The sequence below is a fragment of the Euprymna scolopes genome, chromosome 7 (genome assembly GCF_053919585.1).
Source record: "Euprymna scolopes isolate OS-2025 chromosome 7, ASM5391958v1, whole genome shotgun sequence".
Lineage (NCBI taxonomy): Eukaryota > Metazoa > Mollusca > Cephalopoda > Sepiida > Sepiolidae > Euprymna > Euprymna scolopes.
In genome coordinates this window covers 118,453,895-118,474,543 of record NC_136488.1, presented here as the reverse complement: position 1 = coordinate 118,474,543, position 20,649 = coordinate 118,453,895, and the positions used below count along the sequence as shown (strand labels likewise).

The following is a 20,649-nucleotide window of genomic DNA, read 5'->3' as shown; positions in this document are numbered from 1 at the left end:
GGTCGGCGCGAACGTGAAAATATAATGTGAATTGTCCAGCACGCTAACCACTACGCCACAGAGCACTGCAGCTAGTTTAGTGATTTTAAATAACTTCACATGAAAGAACTACGAAGCCAAACCGGTGTTCTCTTCTCAACTGTTCCTTGTGAACGATCCCCAAATGGTGTTAAGTGGTGGCAGGGTGAGGAGGAATTTATTAGAGATAAAATATTTTACCACTTCCATTGATCTTAACCGATGTTGGCCGTGACTTCTCAGCAGAAAAAGTATAGAAATATAAGATTATCAAAGAATTTGAGAAATAATAAGCCTATAACACACCTCAGATATTGTTCTGCCGTTTGTGCATATTATATTTGCATGAAATATCTTGATTTTTAATCCTATTAAGGTCAAAATCCGACGGGAAAAAATGAGTTCATTTTATTTATATAGAGATATATTTGTTTTTTTTTTGTTTACCACTAAAAAACAATTGTACCTTAAGTACAAGTAAGAAGTTATAAATACAATGATAACAGAAACACATGTACTTTGTACATTTTGTTGTTTTTTAACACTTTTAGTACATGTGTACTAAAAGTGTTAAAACAAAATAGTATTGTTTAGAAATCAAATTCGAAAAACTTGAAAATAATTTTTTTTAAATTGACATCCTCACAATAAAAAATGAAACTGATTTTTCTGCTTTCGTTTTCAAAGCAGAAAAAAGTTTTTATTTTTATTTTTAAGAGAATACAACGAAACTCGTTAATGCGCTGACTTTAGTCAGCTGAGTGCATAGTGAGCCGTTTTCCCCCCGTTAAGCGGATTTGAATTTCTATAAAAGATAACATTTTAAAGAAATTTCCGCTCAATTATTAAATATTTACATATTATACATGAAAATAATTCTCTATATGAAAATGGATGATATATACAGATTTATCTTATCAATTTTGAAATATTCTTTGTTAACTTTGCTTGGTTGAAACTTTGCTTACTGTGGTCGTAAAAATATAAAAGGAAAGTCCAGTAGAGATACTTATATAGTCTGTAAAATTTCAGACATATCCAATCAAATTCGACCCACACGTGTATCCAAACGTAAGGTATGAAATGTAAACATTAAAAAAACAGTTTCCCTTTCTACTGTCGTCATTTTTTACCGTTTTTTTTCATTTTTGACTTTGAGCATAAAAACATTGAACACATAAAAGAAATTAACATCATTGGAATGCTTATTCTATTTCCATCAATGTAATTTTTAACAATTGACCCAAAAATAAAAAAAGATATGACTTGTTGAAACACATTAGGTATGTAATATTGCCGCTGTTCACGAAAATACAGCATATGCTTGTAATGCTATCAATATGGATTTAGGCAAGCCCGTTCCATACCAGATATCCTAACTAATCTCTGAACGTATAAACCGTTCACTGGACAAAGCAGGGGAGAGTAAAGCAGTAGCCCTCATTATATCTAAGGCTTTTAACAGGTTATGGCGCAATGGTCTTCTAAGGAAGATCAGGTCATATGGTATCACAGGGAGAATACATAATGTAATAAAATCCTTCGTAAGTAAGTGAGAAATCCAGGTTATCCTTGACGGTCATACATCTAAACAATATGATATAAATGTGGGAGTACCTCAAAGGTCTATCCTGGGACCTTTACTATTCCTAATATTCATAAATGACCTCCCTGATAAAATTGTCTCCGAGATGGGTATATTTGCTGATGACACTACGCTCTATAACAGACACAACAGGAAAACAAATGAACACATATCTAAAGAAATGGCAGAAATACTAGAGGAAGACCGCCAATCCCTAGTGGAATGGGGACATAAATGGATAGTCACATTCAATGCTGCCAGGACTAAGCTTGTTTCCTTCAATAATTACAAGAAACCTTCTCTACCACTAATAGCAATGGTCAAGAACACATTCAGGTAATGAATACTCCCTTTAAACTCCTTGACCTAACATTTACAGGGAACATGAATTGGAACAGATACATTGAAAGCGTAGCCAAGGCTGCTGTAGAGAAGGTGGGCTCTCTCTACCATGTTAGAAAGCTACTTATGCCTGAAAGTATCCTGTACCTCTATTAGGCCACCATTCACCCATGTATGGAGTATTGTTGTCACATTTGGGCTGGTGCATCTGCTACTAATCTCTCACAGGATTCAAAAGAGAGTTGCTAACCTGATAGGTCCTAAACTCTCATCTTAGCTTCAACCTCTGTCCCATCGACGAAATGTTGCATCCCTCTGACTATTCTACAAGAATTTTAATGGTGAATGTTCTGACGAACTACTAACACTTGTGCCCCCTCGACATAGCTACCCCCGACAAGCAGCTAATCCCACCCCTACACAGTAGAGATCTCTAGGTGTAAGAAAGTCTTCTATTCCAATAGTTTCTTCCCCAGAACTGCTAGACTTTGGAACTACCTTTCGGGATTCTGCTTTCCCAACTGTACTGACATGCAGAAGTTCAAGTCTAATGTGAACAGACATCTTGCTGCTCATCTCCCTTCATAATATCTCTGCAACTTATGTCCCTGATAGTAGCCCCCTACATCAAAGTAGTAACTGTGCCTTGTTTGAGGTGAAAATTGAATAATAATAAAAAAAAACCCCAGATTACTGACCCTTCAGCAATGCCTTGCTGAATAACTAAATGAAGTGTTGCACAGTCTTTGAATATTGGGGTCAAAGAGTTTGAAGCTGAGTAACCAAACTTTTCTCTTTATTCTTGTACCACATTAATTATAATCAGGAGATGTAGATCGCATAACAAAGTGTATATTTCATAACAAAACAGATTCATGATACGTAGATAACAAGCTAAAGTGACACTATAAATTGTGTTAGCATGCGTATGAATATGTACAGGGTGGAACAATAAAAGTGTCACCCTAAAGAAAACATTTTTTATATTAAGACTTTTATTGAAAAAATCAGTTCCGGTAACTTGATTATGTAATAGAACTAACATCTATTCAATGTAGCCGCCTTCAGCTTCAATTACTGCTTTCATAGGAGTGGGAACTGGGAGCATGCCTTTTCTACAAGCGCCAGTGGGAGCTTGGTGAATACTAGGCGAATGGCGGCGATCAGGCTGCCTTTGGAGCTGTGGGAAGTTATGTTGGTGATGTTCTTAATGTATGACCAAACGAAGTAGTCTAGTGGGTTCTGATCAGGGGAGAAGAGGAGCAGTAAGAAAGGGGTACAAGTTGTAGCACTCCTTCTGAAGCCAAGCCTGGGTCTCTTTAGACTTGTGGGCCAGCACAAAGTCCTGCTGCCAGACGTAGGTCTGCCAGCGGCCACCCAATTGCACCAAGGGATCACCACACTCTTCAGCACATACAGGTACACTTTGGTGTTGACTTTAAAGACAACTTCGACGATGTGAGGTGGCACATATGTGCATATATGTTTCAACTATGACCTTTCTGAATACCAAAGACCAAAACTGTATCAGAAACTTTGTTTTTATCACCCTACGCACATCCCTGTTATTTGTGGCAATCTAGCGAAGCATTTTGAGGATGCTGGCAAGGGTCCTGTTGTCATAACTTGGATCAGTAAAGAGCATGAGTTTACAGCAACGTATCTCTGATCTCACTCATTGAACATTGTGTCACTTTCAGACGTGATAGAAGGCTCCTATTGCTCTTGAGATTTGTACACAACTGGCCAACTAGTACATGGTCTGAAACAAATAAGAAAACCGGTTTTCATCAAACGGAAATGGAATCATGTCATCTATGGCGACAATTTTATTGTTCCACCTACACACATATATATATATATATATATATATACATATATATATATAGATTAGTGATGAGACGATTCCAATATTTTTCCCCAATTCTGTATAAAATTTCCAATTCTGATTCTTGATAAATCTCTAAATAATGAACTATAAAGTTGTATATTTTTTCCCACAATTACAGTAAAAACACATACTAAATATGCAGATATTTTCTCAAACATAAAAACACATTTGTGTGTGTGTGTGGGGGGGGGGCTGATCTACAGATTTTAGTTTTACTGGTAGTTTAAACAGAAAACAGGCAAAATTTTCCTGATTCCGATTAATCATCCCAGCACACACACACATATATATATATATATATATATATATATATATGCACAAAAATCGATTCCTTCTAATTTCTCGCTCTCTTTATACATTTCCCAAATTTCCTGCCAACCTCCCAAAACTTTCCACTAATATAAACTGAAATGTTGTCATTCCAGAATTCATTCATCATTTCAGAATCATTGGTCTGATGATGTTTGACATTCAGTAAAGTCGTAGCTGAAACATATATGCACATATGTAGCCATAATTTTTGTATAAATACAAATTTATACAAAACAAAATAGAAACCCACTTCAGCTAGCCTATCTACTATTAAACAACAAAAAAAAACTCTTTGTTGTTTGCACAGTGAATGTTTTAGATAGGCGGATGAGATGAGAAATGGTGAAAGGAGTGAAATAAAGGTAGCAACAACAGCCCCCACCCCAACTCTTCACTATGACAAAGGCGGTGGTAAGATGATGCCCGTTAGAAATGTAGTTCTTGGCAGACAAGTTAAGCACCAAGCGATTTTAGCACTGCAACGCGGCTAACAGAGCTCTGGTAAAAATCCAAAAGAAGTCAACACCAGGATCCGTCGTCCTCAAGTGTGGTAAAGAAAGACGTACGAGGTGCAGAACCACAAATCAATGGAGACGTTGTGTTTGCGCCATTCCGTTCCCTAACTTCGCATGCAACCACTGAACCATGGTGCTGTTTGTATGTAAGGTAAAAATTTGCAATCCTACACAAGAAGGAGTTCAAGCAGATGAGACAATCCTGAAGCACACTTTTTGTGAGCTCTGTGCAAAGATCCGACTTGGTTAACAAATCAAACAAAACCAGTATTAGAGAAGGAGAGTAAAAGACTAATATAAATAAACGACATAAAGAAAAGTAAAACTTCAAAATCAGAACATCATGAGCTTTCCCATGACAAAAATGTGAAATTGTTCAAATAAATAAATGCGCTCATTATTCAGATACTTTTAATAATTTAAAAATATTTTTAAAAAATATAAAATAAAAAGGCTTGAACTCTTTTAGTTATAGTTCAATAAGGATAACAATAAATAAAAAAAAAAGATAAGAAACGCGTGAGGTGAATACTTTTAGACTTTTAAAAATATGAAGTTCAGTGAGCCGAGCCAGTGAGCCGTACAGATTGTCTGAAGGAGTAATATTTATCTTTGTTTTCAGGGCAGATATGTGATTGTGGATGGGGGTGGCATGAACGAACAGCCCTCAGCTAAAAAATAAGGTTATTTCTAGAGTTTTGTAGCCATTTTTGGCCTTTAATTGATCGCAAATTACTTTACGTTTTTGTTGTTGCTAAAATCAAGTTACGACCGTCTTTGTTTATATTTTTCGTCAGCTGATCATTGTGCTTCACAATCAATGACCTGGAAAAGTCCCTATTGGTTAATGTTTACCAATTTCAAGATATTCTGTAATTCTGGGGGGAGGGGGAAGCAGGGTTCGTTTGCATATTTTAAAACTGGTAAACAATTTAAAAATGACTTTTCCAGGTCATTCATCGTGAAGTACAACGATCAGCTGACGAAGAATGTAAACAACGACGAACGAAATTTGATTATACGCCTCGCCGTGTTTTTTTTTATTATTATTTTTTTTTTTTCTCCATTTCTGAAGGTGAGGTGGAGGTGCTACTACAGAAATTTTAACCGAACTAAACCGGTGGCCGTGACTAAACTGACTTTTGCTCAACTTAATACTGAAGTTAGGGTAGGATATTTTTTTAGAATCTGTAGAAGTACACCACACACACCACACCACACCGGAGGGAGTAACTCTTGAGAGAGTGAACCGTCAACCGAACCGAACCGGACCTTACACCACTCCAAGAAAGATGTCAATCAATTCCTGGGTCAGGCGGACCTCAGCCAAGTTCATTGGCGTGTTTGAGGGGGAGGAAAAAAAAAAAAAAAAAAAACTCCATTCACTTACCCCTGAGTAACCCCCCCCCCCCCCGCCATCTCAGTCCCGACAAAAATAATTTTTCCCTGCCCATCAATTAAAAAATTATGAATGGAGTTATTGTCATTAGCGGAAAGATAGTGAGTTTTTACTTCGGTGGTTTCACGCGTACGATGAAACTTGTTATAACGTGCTATTGCTATACTGAATATCAACAGAAACGTCGAAATTTTGCTCTTGATAATTTGAGTAATTCAAATAGGTTTCCATCAATGTAATTTGGCCGAAAGTTGTTTTAGTATTTATGCATTTTACGGACCATGTTTAAATAATAATGTTATTATTTAGAAAGCCATTCTTCTGCCTGTACTTTCGCTTAATTTAATAAATAAAAAGGTATCGTAACAATTGAGTTTAACTTGAAAATCATATATATATATATATATATATATATATATATATATATATATATATATATATATAGCACGGGGCGTGAACTGCACAAGTACAGTTATTTATTTTAATCGCTGAAAAAGAAAGAACAAAAGTTACGGCGAAACTTTCGAAGCAAAATTAAATTCTTAAAAAGAAACAAAACTTACCTGACACATATATCGTCGAGATCCTTTTTCGTAAAGGCCTGTTTATCTTGAAATAGATTGTTCAGTGCATGAAGGGCACAGAGTTCCTTCATTTGTTTCTCATGATAGATGCCGTTGTGTGGCAGTTTTGTGCCTGCTTTTGTACACTGACCGTTCGAGTCTGGTCCGGAATGTTGCTCTTGGTCCATGTTGTTCGTTGTTATTGTTGCCGGCGGTAGTGTTGACCTTCTGCGGTTTAGACACGGCCAAACTGAGCGCATTTATGATAATAAACACAGTTTTTCGTTAGCAACCCCCACTCATCAACACTACTCGCATAAATGACCCGGACCGACATGGGTTCAATTCGAAGAGGACCACCGAAGTCTTTTTTTTTTTTTCTCTTAACTTAACAAGAAAAAATATTTTTATTATACTTTGAGCTTTAAAGATTTAATAGGTTCGTCAGAAGTTGAAATTATTTTTTTTAACTCAAAATTACTATTATTAAACTGGAACGATATTCAAAATTAAATGCAATTCTTGCAAGCGAAACTAATTTTAATGTAACTGACAATTCTTATTTAGGTATAATCTCTTTCTCTCTCTCTATATATGTATATATGAGAAAAAAAATCAGTCTAAATAAAATACAACAATCTTTATTTTGTAAGATTTTATCTTAGTTATTTGCTTTCCTCAGTTTCACCATCTAAATTTGAATTTCTCATCTTATTTAACTGACAAATAACAAATTTAAAATAAAACTCCAGTAAACCTCAATTATTACTAGCAGGAAAGAAAAAACAAAAAAACATCAAATCCTTTTTTTTTTTTTTACTCTAATAAAATATCGCGGAAAATTATTAAGAAAACACACGTGTCTTTTTAGTTGCTCTGCGATTTATTTTATTTATTTATTTTTTTTTGCTTAGGAAATTGTTCGTCTGTTTTTCGATCGTGAAAAATTAGTTTTGATTTCACTTTCACAATAACAAAGAAAGAAAGAAAAAAAAGCGCAAAAAAAATATATTACGTTAAGTATATTTTCTTAAAAGAAACACAAAAGTTTGCATTTTTTGTCTTCTTTTAAAAAATTAAATATCAGGTCCGTTTCTTGTGCATAAAAAACAATAGTAATTAAGTGTTTGTTTCTAAACAAACTAATATTTTGTCATTTTTACCGCTTAAAATGCCGCAACTCGCAAAGAAACGGTATTATTTTTATTTTTTTTTATAATTCAAATTTTCTCTCTCCCTCAAAATGCCAGAATTATTTAAACAAAAATAAATGAAAACAAACCAGTTCGAAGCTCAGTCGATATTCTTATTATTCCAGAGCAACAGTCTTCTTTTAAAAACAAAAATTGAACATATCGCGTCCAGGGTAGAGAGATGACTAAAAAATAAATCACTGGTTAATATAGGTAAAAAAAAATATATATAAATAGAATAATAACAACAAGTACTTGTTGTAGGTATTATTGCGTGTGTATATACAGCCCGGAGAAGCATCAATTGTTGTATCCTTAAATGCTCCAATCGGGTGCACGACAGAGAATCTGACAAGGGATGAAGAAGGAGGAAACTAATACTGTCGTCGTTTAAGACGGTGGAGAGAGAAAAAAAATCCTCTCTCGACTGACGAAAGACGACTGCTGGATTTTTGCATAAAAGATAGAAATTGCTAATCTGCGTACTACGTCATCATTTCCCCAGACAAATTTTTTCCGATGACGTTTAACGCAAAAGCAGAGCAACGGAGGAACGAAACCGGATTCTAAACCGGGGACTGTTTTTTTTTTTATATAATTTTTTTATATTTATTATTATTACGAACAGCAAAACACTGGAAAGTTCCGACTGAACCGGTAATTTATTTTATTAATATATTTTTTTATTAATCTATTACTTTATTGATTATTTTTTTAGTTTATTTATTTAATTTTTAATGGTCTATTTTTAAAAGTAGAGTAATAAAGAAGTTCAAATTTGGACAAAGGGAGATAATTAAGCTCAGTTTCCTAAAAAAAAGATAAAACCGAACGGAAATGACGTATATAAAAAGGTCCCTTATGTATTTGCTAACTCTTAATAATAAGTTATAGTGACTTAAAAATAAAAGTCTCGTCATTATAGTTTTGAAATATGCAAAGTACTGGAAAAATGTGGGAAATAATTAATTTAATAATAATTGTTAATTATTTAAAAGATTTTGGTAAAATTCACAGGTATTTTTCTTTACCTTTCTGTAATAATTTAGTTATCTAAGCGACATGCAGGTGTCGACAAATGTGTGAAACAGCAGTAGGAGCGACCCAAACCGGACAAGGAGTTAAAAAAAAAAAAATAATAATTAAAAAGAAGGGAAAAAGTGGTTTCTGTCAAGGTGTCTCAAAGGGGTCCAGTCACCAATGACAGCTGGAGTGAATAATCAAATTAAAAAAAAATACCAAACAAACCTTGGATTAAATCTCAGGTTAGCTGCTAAATTTCTGTATTATTATTGTTATTATTTTTAAAATACGACGAAAAGTATACCCCCCCCAAAAAAAAGCAACTCTAGTCATTCAGACATGTTTTATTTATTTATTTTAAAAATATTTCATTGTTAATTTTAGACTGATTTATTGCAAAACTTTTGTTTAAAATTCAGCTTAAACCACTCCATACATGAATATGATTATTGTCTTTTTTCATGAGCAATGTTTTTGCGTGCCATTAACCGATCCATATTTTTTTGTACGTGTAAATGAACTCCAGTAAGAAATCTTCAACGTACATATGTCGTACACGTGAAAATGCTGACTTCAATATTTGCATTTATTTTTAACTGAACTAGGTGTTATGGCAATCTAATTAAATGCAACCACAACAGAGACGAGTAGTATAACACTAATTGATTATCTTCAACGCATTTCTTTAAACAGCATTTTGTGCTTAAACCAAAAACTTTCTAATTCAAGTACAATTTAGAGAACCTGTTCCATTTTGTACGTTAAAGTATGAATACTTAAGCTTGGTATTTATGGTACTTTCTACACAATGCAAAACAAACATTTTGGGTGCTTGTTAAGATAGTCGACAGGCCGATTTTTTTTTTAAATATGTGTTTTAAGCAAAAACAATACTTGTCATGTCTAAAATCGTAGTATATTAAAAAAAAAAAAACTGGTTTGTATTACTGTACACATAGATTCGAAAAAGTTGTCAAAAACAAATATAGAATAAATAAATGTTGTCAAAGGCAAGATAAGTTATTTTTCTACCTAACTGGATATGTTTTTTTATTTAATGTAACATGTTTATTCAGCTCGACAAACATACAGTGTTTACCGATGTATTGGAAAATTAAACATGGCGCCCGACTCTCTCTTTGACACGGTAAGTTTGGGAAAAGAAGTTAACAATAAAAAAACAAACAAAATACTGAAAGAAACTCGCTCAATATATGTTACCGTGACATAGGCTGAGGTGGGTTTTTAAGAGTATTTTGTCTATATTTTTTTTTTTTTTTCATTTTTAACTCCTTCTCCCATACATCGGTACGGTAAACACTGTATGTTTTTCGAGCTCAATAAACATGTTACATTAAATAAAAACACTAAAAACATATCCAGTTAAGTAGAAAAATAACTTATCTTGCCTTTGATAACATTTATTTGTTATATATATATATATATATATATATTTTTTTGGCAACTTTTTCGAATCTATGTGTACAGTAATACAAACTCGAAAAGTAACTTATGGATTTGTTTTACTGTACACATAGATTCGAAAAAGTTGTCACAAAACAAATATAGAACAAATAAATGTTATCAAAGGCAAGATAAGTTACTTTTCTACCTAACTGGATATGTTTTTAGTGTTTATATTTAATGTAACATGTTTATTCAGCTCGAAAAACATACAGTGTTTACCGATGTATTGAAAAATTTTAAATGGCGGCCGACTACCACTTTGAGGCGATAAGTTTGGGAATATAAATTATAAATAATAAAAAAAAACTAGTCAAAATACTGTTAAAAACACGCCGAGTATATGTCAGCCTATGTCACGGTAACATATATTGAGCGAGTTTCTAACAGTATTTTGTCTGTTTTTTTTTTTTATTTATAACTCATTTTCCCAAACTTACCGTCTCAAAGATAGAGTCGGCCGCCATTTTAAATTTTCCAATACATCGGTAAACAGAAACACTGTATGTTTTTCGAGCTGAATAAACATGTTACATCAAATAAAAACACTAAAAACATATCCAGTTAGGTAAAAAAAAGTAACTTATCTTGCCTTTGATAACATTTGTTCTATATTTGTTTTGTGACAACTTTTTCGAATCTGTGTACAGTAAAACAAACCCTCGAAACTTTTTGGAGTATCGGAATCGGAAAAATTTGTATTTGTTTTCCGATGCCAAAACGATTGCTTTAATTAAATAAAACTAGAATCAGAGGACCAGCCCTTTATGTGCTTCAGACTAAATATGCAACTCAATATTAGCTACTTGTATTTTCTCTACCGCTCTCCCTCAAACCAAGACTGTACCCTAATAAACAAAGTCTCAGACAGCATAGATATAGCACTCTCCCTCGATACTAGCGCACAAATACATGTATTTGGTGACTTCAATGTCCACCACAGTAACTGGCTAGGATTCTCTAATCACACAGACGTAGCTGGTAGCGCAACACATAGCTTCTCTATATCCCATTCCCTATCTCAGTTGGTTACATTTCCGACACGTTTCCCAGACCAGCAAGATCAACATGCCTCACTTCTAGATCTCTTTCTGACAACGGTTCCCAATGACTGTACAACAAATGCCCACAGCCCACTCGGGAATGCTGATCACGCTGTGATAATGGTAGAAATCAGCCTAAATTCTCGCCCTAAAACTGAAGACCCACTACTCAAAACAACGAGGTATTACAAAAAGGCTGATTGGGAAGCCATCAGGGAGCTCATCAGAGATGCCCCATGGCAAAATATCTTTACTCTTCCAGCGGAACAGTGTGCAAATGAGACCACTGAATGGTTCAAAACTGCTATTGAAGCACATGTTCCCGCACGGAAATTTTTTACCAAGCCCCACTCCCCCCAATGGTTTACTTCTGCTTGTGCAGCTGTCATTTGTCAAAGGCAGCATGCATTCCGCAGATCCAACCGACATAAGTCCAGCTCAAATAAACAGAAGTTTATAGAAGCTAGAAATAATTGTAAGAGAGTGATAGAGACAGCTAAGACAGATTACTCTGAAATCACCAGAAAACGCATCGAAGCACAGAAATTAGGAACCCGGGATTTTTGGAAAATCTACAACAGCATAGTAAATAATGGACAGTCAACTATTCCCCCACTATCAAACGATCATGAGGTTGCTTGCACGGCAACTGACAAGGCTAATCTGCTTGCCAGTCGGTTTGCCTCAAACTCCACACTGAACTCGGTACACCACTCACTCCCTGATTTTCCTCTGCGAACAGCCTCACTAGACGATTTGAAAATCACCCCTTCTCAGGTACATGCTATTATAAAAAACCTAGACACCTCAAAAGCGTGTGGACCAGATCTCATCCCGGCTGTGCTATTAAAAAAATGCTCTGCCGAGGTTGCTCCAGTTCTGTCCAAACTTTACAATAAATGCCTTAACGAATCTTGTTTTCCCGACTGCTGGAAAACGGCCTCTGTGGTACCAGTCTTCAAGAATTCTGGTGAAAGAACTGACCCACTAAATTATCGCCCCATTAGCCTCCTCCCGCTTTTCGCCAAAATATTTGAGTCCTTAGTTAATCAAGCCCTAGTCCAGCACCTAACAGCTGCTAAACTCCTGACTGACAAACAATATGGATTCAGGCAAGCCCGTTCAACTGTAGTTTTTGAACGTATATACCGTTCATTGGATAAAACAGGGGAGGGTAGAGCGGTGGCCCTCGATATATCTAAGGCTTTTGACAGGGTATGGCACGATGGTCTTCTAAGGAAAATTAGATCATATGGAATCACTGGAAGAATTCATAATGTAATAAAATCCTTCTTAAGTAATAGAAAAATCAAAGTTGTCCTCGACGGTCGTACATCCAAACAATATGACATAAATGCGGGAGTACCTCAGGGGTCTATCCTTGGACCTCTATTATTCCTGATATTCATAAACGACCTCCCTGATAAAATTGTTTCGGAGATGGGTATATTTGCCGATGACACCACTCTCTATAACAGATATGAGGGGAAAACAAATGAACACATATCCAAGGAAATGGCAGAAACACTAGAGGATGACCTCCAATCCGTAGTGGAATGGGGACAAAAATGGTTGGTCACATTCAATGCTGCTAAGACTAAGCTTGTTTCCTTCAATAACTACAAGAAACCTTCTCTACCACCAATAGCAATGGCCAAGAACACATTACCTGAAAGTACTTCTTTTAAATTCCTCGGCCTAACGTTTACAGGGAATATGAACTGGAATAGATACATTGAGAGCATTGCCAAGGCTGCTGCAAGGAAGGTTGGCTCCCTCTACCGTGCTAGAAAACTACTTACGCCTGACAGTATCCTATACCTCTATAAGGCAACCATTCGCCCATGTATGGAGTACTGTTGTCACATTTGGGCTGGTGCATCTGCTTCTTGTCTCTCGCTCCTGGACAGGGTTCAAAAGAGAGTCGCCAACCTGATAGGTCCTGAACTGTCATCTAGGCTTCAGCCTCTGCCTGTTCTACAAATACTTCAATGGTGAATGCTCTGACGAACTGCAAACACTTGTACCTCCCCGACGTAACTACCCCCGACAAACCCGACAAGCTACTAAGTCTCATCCCTTTACAGTAGAGATCCCTAGGTGCAAGAAAGCCTTTTACTCCAATAGTTTCTTCCCCAGAACTGCGTGTCTTTGGAACTCCCTTCCGGGATTCTGCTTTCCCAACTGCAACGATATGCAGAAGTTCAAGTGTAATGTCAACAAACATCTTTCTACTCATCTCCCTTCATAATGACCCTGTTAATTAAGTCCCTGATAGTAGCCCCCTGCTTCAAAGTGGCGCTGTGCCTTGTTTGGGGTGAAAATTGAATAAAAAAAAAAAAAAAAAAAAATTATCTCTTTTTTTTTATTTGATCCTGTTTAAAACAGAATCTTCAGTTGGTAGTAATAATAAAATATTAAATATTCATTGATTTTAAACTACCAGTCAAACTAAAATCTATAGATCACCCCCATAAGTGCATTTTCACGTTTGAGCAAAATATCTGAACACTGAACGTGTATTTTTGCGGTAATCAGAAAAAAATAACAACTTTATTGTAAATATTTAGAGATATATAAAGAATCGGAATCAGTAATTGTATCGGAATCGGGAAAATATTGGAATCGTCCCATCACTAGTTTTAACATATTTGGTATTTATGCACTTATTGTACCGTGCTGAAATAATGCTATTATTTAGAAAGCCATTCTTAACATGTTATGCAACTATTCTGCACTTTCACCTAACAATTTAATCATGAAAAGATATCGTAAAACTTGAATTTAATTTTAAAATGCTAGATAAAAAAATGTCGCAGCACAATAAGTGCACCAGTGCACCATTGCACCAGATATTTTAAAGCAATTTATATTTTGTATTCAAAACAGTGTTCACAACGAAAAAAAAAAACGTGGATGCGATAAAGCATCGCACAAGGACCCTTGATAATCGCACAAAAATCGAAAATCAAGCAAAATTCTGGTAGAACATATTTTCGCACTATTGTTGACATTTATTAGATGTCTAATAAAATTTCTATTTACTTGCCTTCCAATGAGGGTAGAGTTTGTCGCAAGATTGATTTTTAATTTGAAGGAAATCTAGCTCTTGAAAAAGGGGCATTCTAGATTTAGACAAAAATAAAATTGTCTTAGTCCTAGAAAAAATTTTTTTATTGATCGATGCCAAAGTGTAGTATCTGTTCTGTTATTTAAAACTGCTACCTGTGTGTCTACATACAAAAGTACAGCGGATTTCCCATCTTGTACAGGCGGAACAGATACTCCACTAGAGTTAGTCTTCCAGTTTACTGCCATTTCTCTCAAATCAACCGAATTAAAAAATACATTTTATTTGCATTCAATGTTGTTAAAATGTGAAGTAACTTTTGCGCTAACCTCAGCAGAATAGAAAGTGGACGTTAGATTTCTCACTACTCACATTCCGTGACCGATATTTTTTTTTACAAAAGAGGAAAGAATTGCTGTTTTTTTGGGTTGGAATCTATCTAACACTAGTTAGTTTTTTACCTGGAAGTAGGACTTTTTTTTTTTTTTAGCCCAATAGCTTCAAGTGGTTTCATGCCTTGTCTGGAGTAGTTTCATGCTTTGTCTGGAGAGATTTTCATAATATATAGTAAGAACATACTACAAAAGTTAATAACAATAATAAGTTTCTAAATAGTGAGGCTGAGGCTCTCTATAAATACTAAGTTCTAGGATAAATAACAATCTCTTATTTTGATTCTAGTCGGAAAATATCCGTCAATATCTTCAAAAACCATTTTCGAATGCCAAACATAAAGTTGGATCCTCTTCCATTCCAAGTATTATTTATTATTTATTTTTTTTTTACATAGGAGTCACCACTTATCAAGGCCCGGAGGTCACTCGAGGATAAGGGTTAATGGGTATACATTAGTCATTGTGATTATAGTGTAGTAAACATAAGTAGTTGGAATTTTGTAAATTGGATTACTTAGGGGGATGGTTCATCAAGAATTTGTTTACATTGGACTTGAAGACAATTAGATTGTAATCAGTTGGAAAGCAGACGATCGGAAGAAAGTTCCACAGGCGTGCAGTTCTAAGAAAGAAGCTTTATCCATGGAATCTACCTTTAGGTTTAGGCACAGATAAAGAGTGTGGGAAATTATTGATAGTGGTTTTGGCTAGACGAGTGTTTTTTGTGAAAGTTTGGTGAGGGGAGACCATAGATTGAAGCTCAGCTGAGCATTTGCCATGAAAATAATAATAAAGCAGAGACAGGCTCGCAACGTCTCTTCTGTGGGAAAGAGATTGCAGGGAAGAGAAAAGGGCACCCCCACTAAGCTACGAAATCTATTTTGAACTCATCAGGGCAGGATAAGCTGCTTCTAGTAGCTTATCCTGCCCAGATGTGGTAACAGTAAGTATTACATATTAAAAAAAAAAAAAAAAAAAAAAAAAAAAAAGCGATCGCATGTTTATTTCTTCCTGTCCATGGTAAATTTTAAAGTGATTTTGAAGTCTGTGCTGTTTCTTAACTGTCGATGATAAATTCATTCAAAGAATCAAAGTTGAAATAATTTTATAGAATCACTTTCGATATCCAATCAAGTGAATTTTTTTTTTAATGGAGTTTCGAGTGCCCAGCATACAATTTAATGAAGGAAAACTGATATGGTTATAAAAGTCGACTTTTAATTTACTAAATAAGTTTCTGATTACTTTTTCATTGTGTTTGAAAGAAAGACTAAAAGAAAAAAACAACAACAACAAAAAATACAAAAAAAAAAAACTTAAAATGAAAAGCTTACACGGCTGCTAGGAAACTCAGAAATTTAGCTAACTTTGAAAGTTATCTGGTTAACAAAGAAAGTTGTTGCGGTTTTTAACTTTTAAATTTAGTTGAACATATTTCGGCTCAAACAAAACATTTATTGATCAAAATAAGCGCCATCAGAATCAGCACACTTTCGTCAATGCAATTCATGCCAGTAACGTAAAAATCTTGCATTCTAGTGGCGATGAAGTTACTGAAGGCGGTTTTTTATTTATCTTTTTTTAAGCATTTCTCATGCAGAAAGTTGTCGAGATGCTTGAAAAAGTGGTAGTCGGTAAGTGAGAGGCTTGGAGAGTATGGTGGATTTTTTTGTAGTCGAATGCATTAAACCAAAATCAAAACGTAGATTCCATGAACAAAGTTTTCTTAGAAGTGCACGCCTGTGGAACTCTCTTCCATTTGCTTGTTTCCTACCTGACTACAACTTGGATGTCTTCAAGTCCAACATAAACAAATTCCTGATGAACCGCCCTCTTAAGTGAGACACTTTATCAAATCTCAAATACTAATGATTACTACGATACTATCCCATTGATTACTGTACACGCAATAACCCTTATCCCAGAGTGACTTCCGGGCCTTGATAAGTGGTGACCACCATGTAAAAAAAAAAACTTAAAAAAAAAAAAAAAAAAAACTTCTGTAGGGTCAGTTTAGCAACATGCAGTCGAGCATTGTCATGGAGGAAAATTGCGCCTTTTCTTTCGTCTGAGTGTTGTCGAAGTTTCTGATGCATTTCATCCGTTTGTTGACAGTACTTCTCTGCCATAATGGTTTCGGCTGCATTCAATAATCTAATGGACGAGACTAGTTGCAGACCACCAAACCATCAGAATGACCTTCTTTTGGTGCAACTCTGGCTTCAGGAAGTGTCATGGAGCTTCGTCAGCGTCTAACCACTGAGGTGAGCATAGCCGGTTGTCATAAAAGAACCCACTTTCCATTGCTAGTCACAACCCGTGTCGAGAAACAGATCGTTCTTGTTGCATAAAGAAGGGAACATGACGCTTCATAATGCCATTTTAAAAAAATTTTGCGGGGGGTTGTCATTCAATTCGTGAGCACCCACGTATCAAGTTTTTTTTTTTTTTTTTTTTTTTTTTGTCTTTCCAATCTCTCAAGGGGTTGGAAATTGTCATATACGTTAGTCTAATTCAGAACCAAATTATTGAAAAGTTGTGCATGGATTGGCTTCGACTAAGGCTCTTAATTAATCATTGTTAACATCTGATGGCCCACCACCACGCTCCTCATCTTCAAGATTCGTTGCCACCACAAAATTTCTTAAACCACCATTGTGCTGTGCATTCAGTAGTGGTTCCTGGACCAAACACTGTTGATATCGTAAGCTGTTTCAGTAGCTTTTTGGCCTAGCTTGAATTAAGTAAGAAAATTGTGTGAGTTTGCTTTGTTTTTCCAACTTGTATTAAACATCCATAAAAGAAGACATAATTGTTTTAAAACGATTGCAATTTAAATGATTAGATAAGACAAAAAAACGCTCTTTAAAATGAAATATAAAGTAAAGATTATAGCGAAGACTTACTTGAAAATACATTTGAAATCAAAATTGAAAACTTTCGCAAAAACTTTCTTCTCCACTTAATAATTAATTGTAAAAATCTCTTGAAAGATAAATATTAGTTTTCTTGAACTATTCCAAAGATAGCTAGGGAAGTCTTTAGATACTGAATTAAAAAACAAAAAGAAAAAGAGCAAAAACACTAGAAACTGGCCTTCGCAGAATAAGGAGAAATGACAAAGGTAGGCACAAAATTTCTATAGAAACCGAAAACGTCAATTTTAGTTTTTAATTTAAAGAGAAATTGAAAGAATATTAGACTTTAATTTCTGTATTTTTAAGATTATAAAAAATATTCATGAATTTAAATGCTTTTATTTTGTTGTAATAAAAAGCAATTTTTAATCATATTCAAATCAATCATTCCAACAAACTCTAAAGACAAAACGTTGAATATACAAATTTTAATTTGTTCCTTTTTTATTTCTTTCTCTTTATATATATATATATATATATATATATATATATATATATATATATATAGTGTGTGTGTGTACTAGCAGTTCAGCCTGGCTTTGCTCGGGCCCTATGTACTGTTCATAACTTGCCCTACGTGTGAATACCCTTTATGTAAAATTTCAAATGTTTAGACCAAGAATCGTCTGAGTAATTTTGTAGAGACCACAAAAATAATTTTTTAATAACTTTGACCCCAATTTTAACCCCTTAACATTTGTTTTTGTCTCAAACCAAATTAAAAAGGTTGGCCTATCTCCAAGTTACCCACATCTAAAATTTCAAGTGTTTAGAGCCAAAATTGGTGGAGGAGTTGGGTAGAATTTGCAAAGGTGAACTCTTTCAACTTTGACCTTTTGGCAGTGAAATTTCCGTTCTAAAATTGATTAAAATGCTTACCACATGTCTGAATACCCGTTATGTAAAATTTCAAAGGTTTAGACCAAAAATTTGCTGAGTAGTTTGCTAAAAACCACAAAGGTTAAATCTTTTGAACTTTGACCCCATGAAAACCAAATTTTTGACTCAAACCGATTAAAAAGCTTGCCTTATCTCTGAATACCCTTTATGTAAAATTTCCAATGTTTAGACAAGAAATTGGCTGAGTAATTTGGTAGAGACCGCAGAGGTCAATTTTTTAAACTTTGACTCCTTAACATTTGTTTTGGGCTCAAATCAAATTATAAAGTTTGGCCTATGTCCAAGTAACCTACATTTAAAATTTCAAGTTTTTAGACCCATCATTGACGGAGGAGTTTGGTAGAGTTTTTAAAGGTGAAATTGTTGAACTTTGACCCATTGACGGCCAAATTTCTGACCAAAAACCAATTAAAAAATTTTCCCAAATCTCAATACCCCCTATGTCAAATCTCGAATCTGTAGGCTGAAAATTGACAGTTAGGGAAATGTACACACACATACGCACTTTTATTGAACAATTTAAATATTTTAAATTAGATCTTATCATAAATGGATACTGGATATTATTGTTAAAGCATTAATATTAGACAAATTAAAATTATGAAATTACATTCAATTATGAATTATATTCATAATTACATTCAATTATAAAATTATGAAATTACATTACAAGTAGTGGTGGGATGATTAATCGGAATCGTTAATCGTAAGAATCGTGTATTTTGGGAGGTATCGGAATCGGAATCGCATGGTTAAAAATACCTTAATTTTCCGATTCCTTCATTACGATTCTTTTAGTCTGATGTTGAAAAAAAGAAAAAAAATTCCTTATATTTCTAACCGCAAGAGAGAAATGTAGCATGTTATAAAAAGAAACCAAAGAAATTCATTATTAACAGGGCAATGCTTAGTGCCCCCTCCCTTACAAGATTCATTCATTCAGATCTATTGTAATCAAAACTACAAAAGAGTTAACTTGAAAAGAAGTATGCAGGGGTCTACATTGCGAGTAAAAATAAAAAAAAACCGCTTATCTTTTTGGCGATTGTTTTTTTTTACTGACAAATCTTCTAATACTGAATGAAAATGCTTTTTCAACTTATATTTTCTTAAAATAAAACGAGCAAAGTCAAATTATTTAAACAGTAAACGGTTTAATAGAACAATGTACTTTTTTTTCTTTTTTTAAAAGAGGGCTTTTGAAAGAAATATCTCTAAAATGAAATTGATCACGTTGTATTATTTCGCAAAGTTTTGACAGTTGTCGGCTTCTTTTGATGTTTCCAAAAAATCGACCCCATACCTATCTCTTCCAAACCTAAAGTTATTAAATAGCCCCTTCGTTAATTCAAGGGTAATTAATTCAATTCAGTCAAGTTTTTTTTTTTTTTAATTTCATTGAAATAAAATCCATTTTTTAAATTTTTTTCTCCAGAAAGGTAAAACCCTGAATTTGATTATATTAAAAGCAGAACAATATAATCTTTTTTTCTAGAATTTTAAATTGAAAATTAAAAGTGTTTTGCGCAGTTTTTTTGCCGAACGAAAAAGAAATTAATATATATATTTTTAAAAGGTTTTGTAATCAATTAATTTTTATGTCTAAATAATATTTACGATTAATTAAATAATTTCATTTTAAAAAGTATTTATAAATAGAATTTTACTTAAGACTTATAGTTTAGCAATATTGAACCGCATCAACCATGTGTGAATTGAACACAGTCAACCAAAAAAAAAAAAATTCAAAAGAAAATGCATATTTGCATTTCATTATGTAAACTTTTATACATTGGTTTCAAAAATTAAATTCTATAAGTTTTTTTTTGTTAACTACCGGTTGGTACAATTTACCGCCCCATCCCTTTATATTTTTTTCTTTTTGTCTTTTTTAGCGGATTTTTTTTTTTTTTTTTTTTTTACACAGTGATCACCACTTATCAAGGCCCGGAAGCCACTCAGGGATAAGGGTTATTGCAAGTACATTACGTTAGTGTGGAGATTTGATGAAGTGTTTT

General features: G+C 34.2%; 2 protein-coding genes across 2 annotated transcripts in view; one reads left to right on the top strand and one right to left on the bottom strand.

The window, feature by feature from the left end:
- The window catches only part of LOC145279910 (josephin-2-like), a 79,560-nt gene extending 71,250 nt beyond the window's left edge, over positions 1–8,310 (bottom strand). Inside the window, exon 1 of the mRNA XM_080131467.1 lies at positions 6,626–8,310. Coding sequence (XP_079987593.1) covers positions 6,626–6,885 — 260 coding nt within the window. The 5' untranslated portion in view covers positions 6,886–8,310. The remainder of the gene's footprint in view (positions 1–6,625) is intronic.
- Positions 8,311–8,882: 572 nt separating this feature from the next.
- Positions 8,883–20,649, top strand: part of LOC145279909 (GTP-binding protein 1-like) — a 111,937-nt gene continuing 100,170 nt past the window's right edge. Inside the window, exon 1 of the mRNA XM_080131464.1 lies at positions 8,883–9,083. The gene's annotated coding sequence lies outside the window, so the exon portion shown is untranslated. The remainder of the gene's footprint in view (positions 9,084–20,649) is intronic.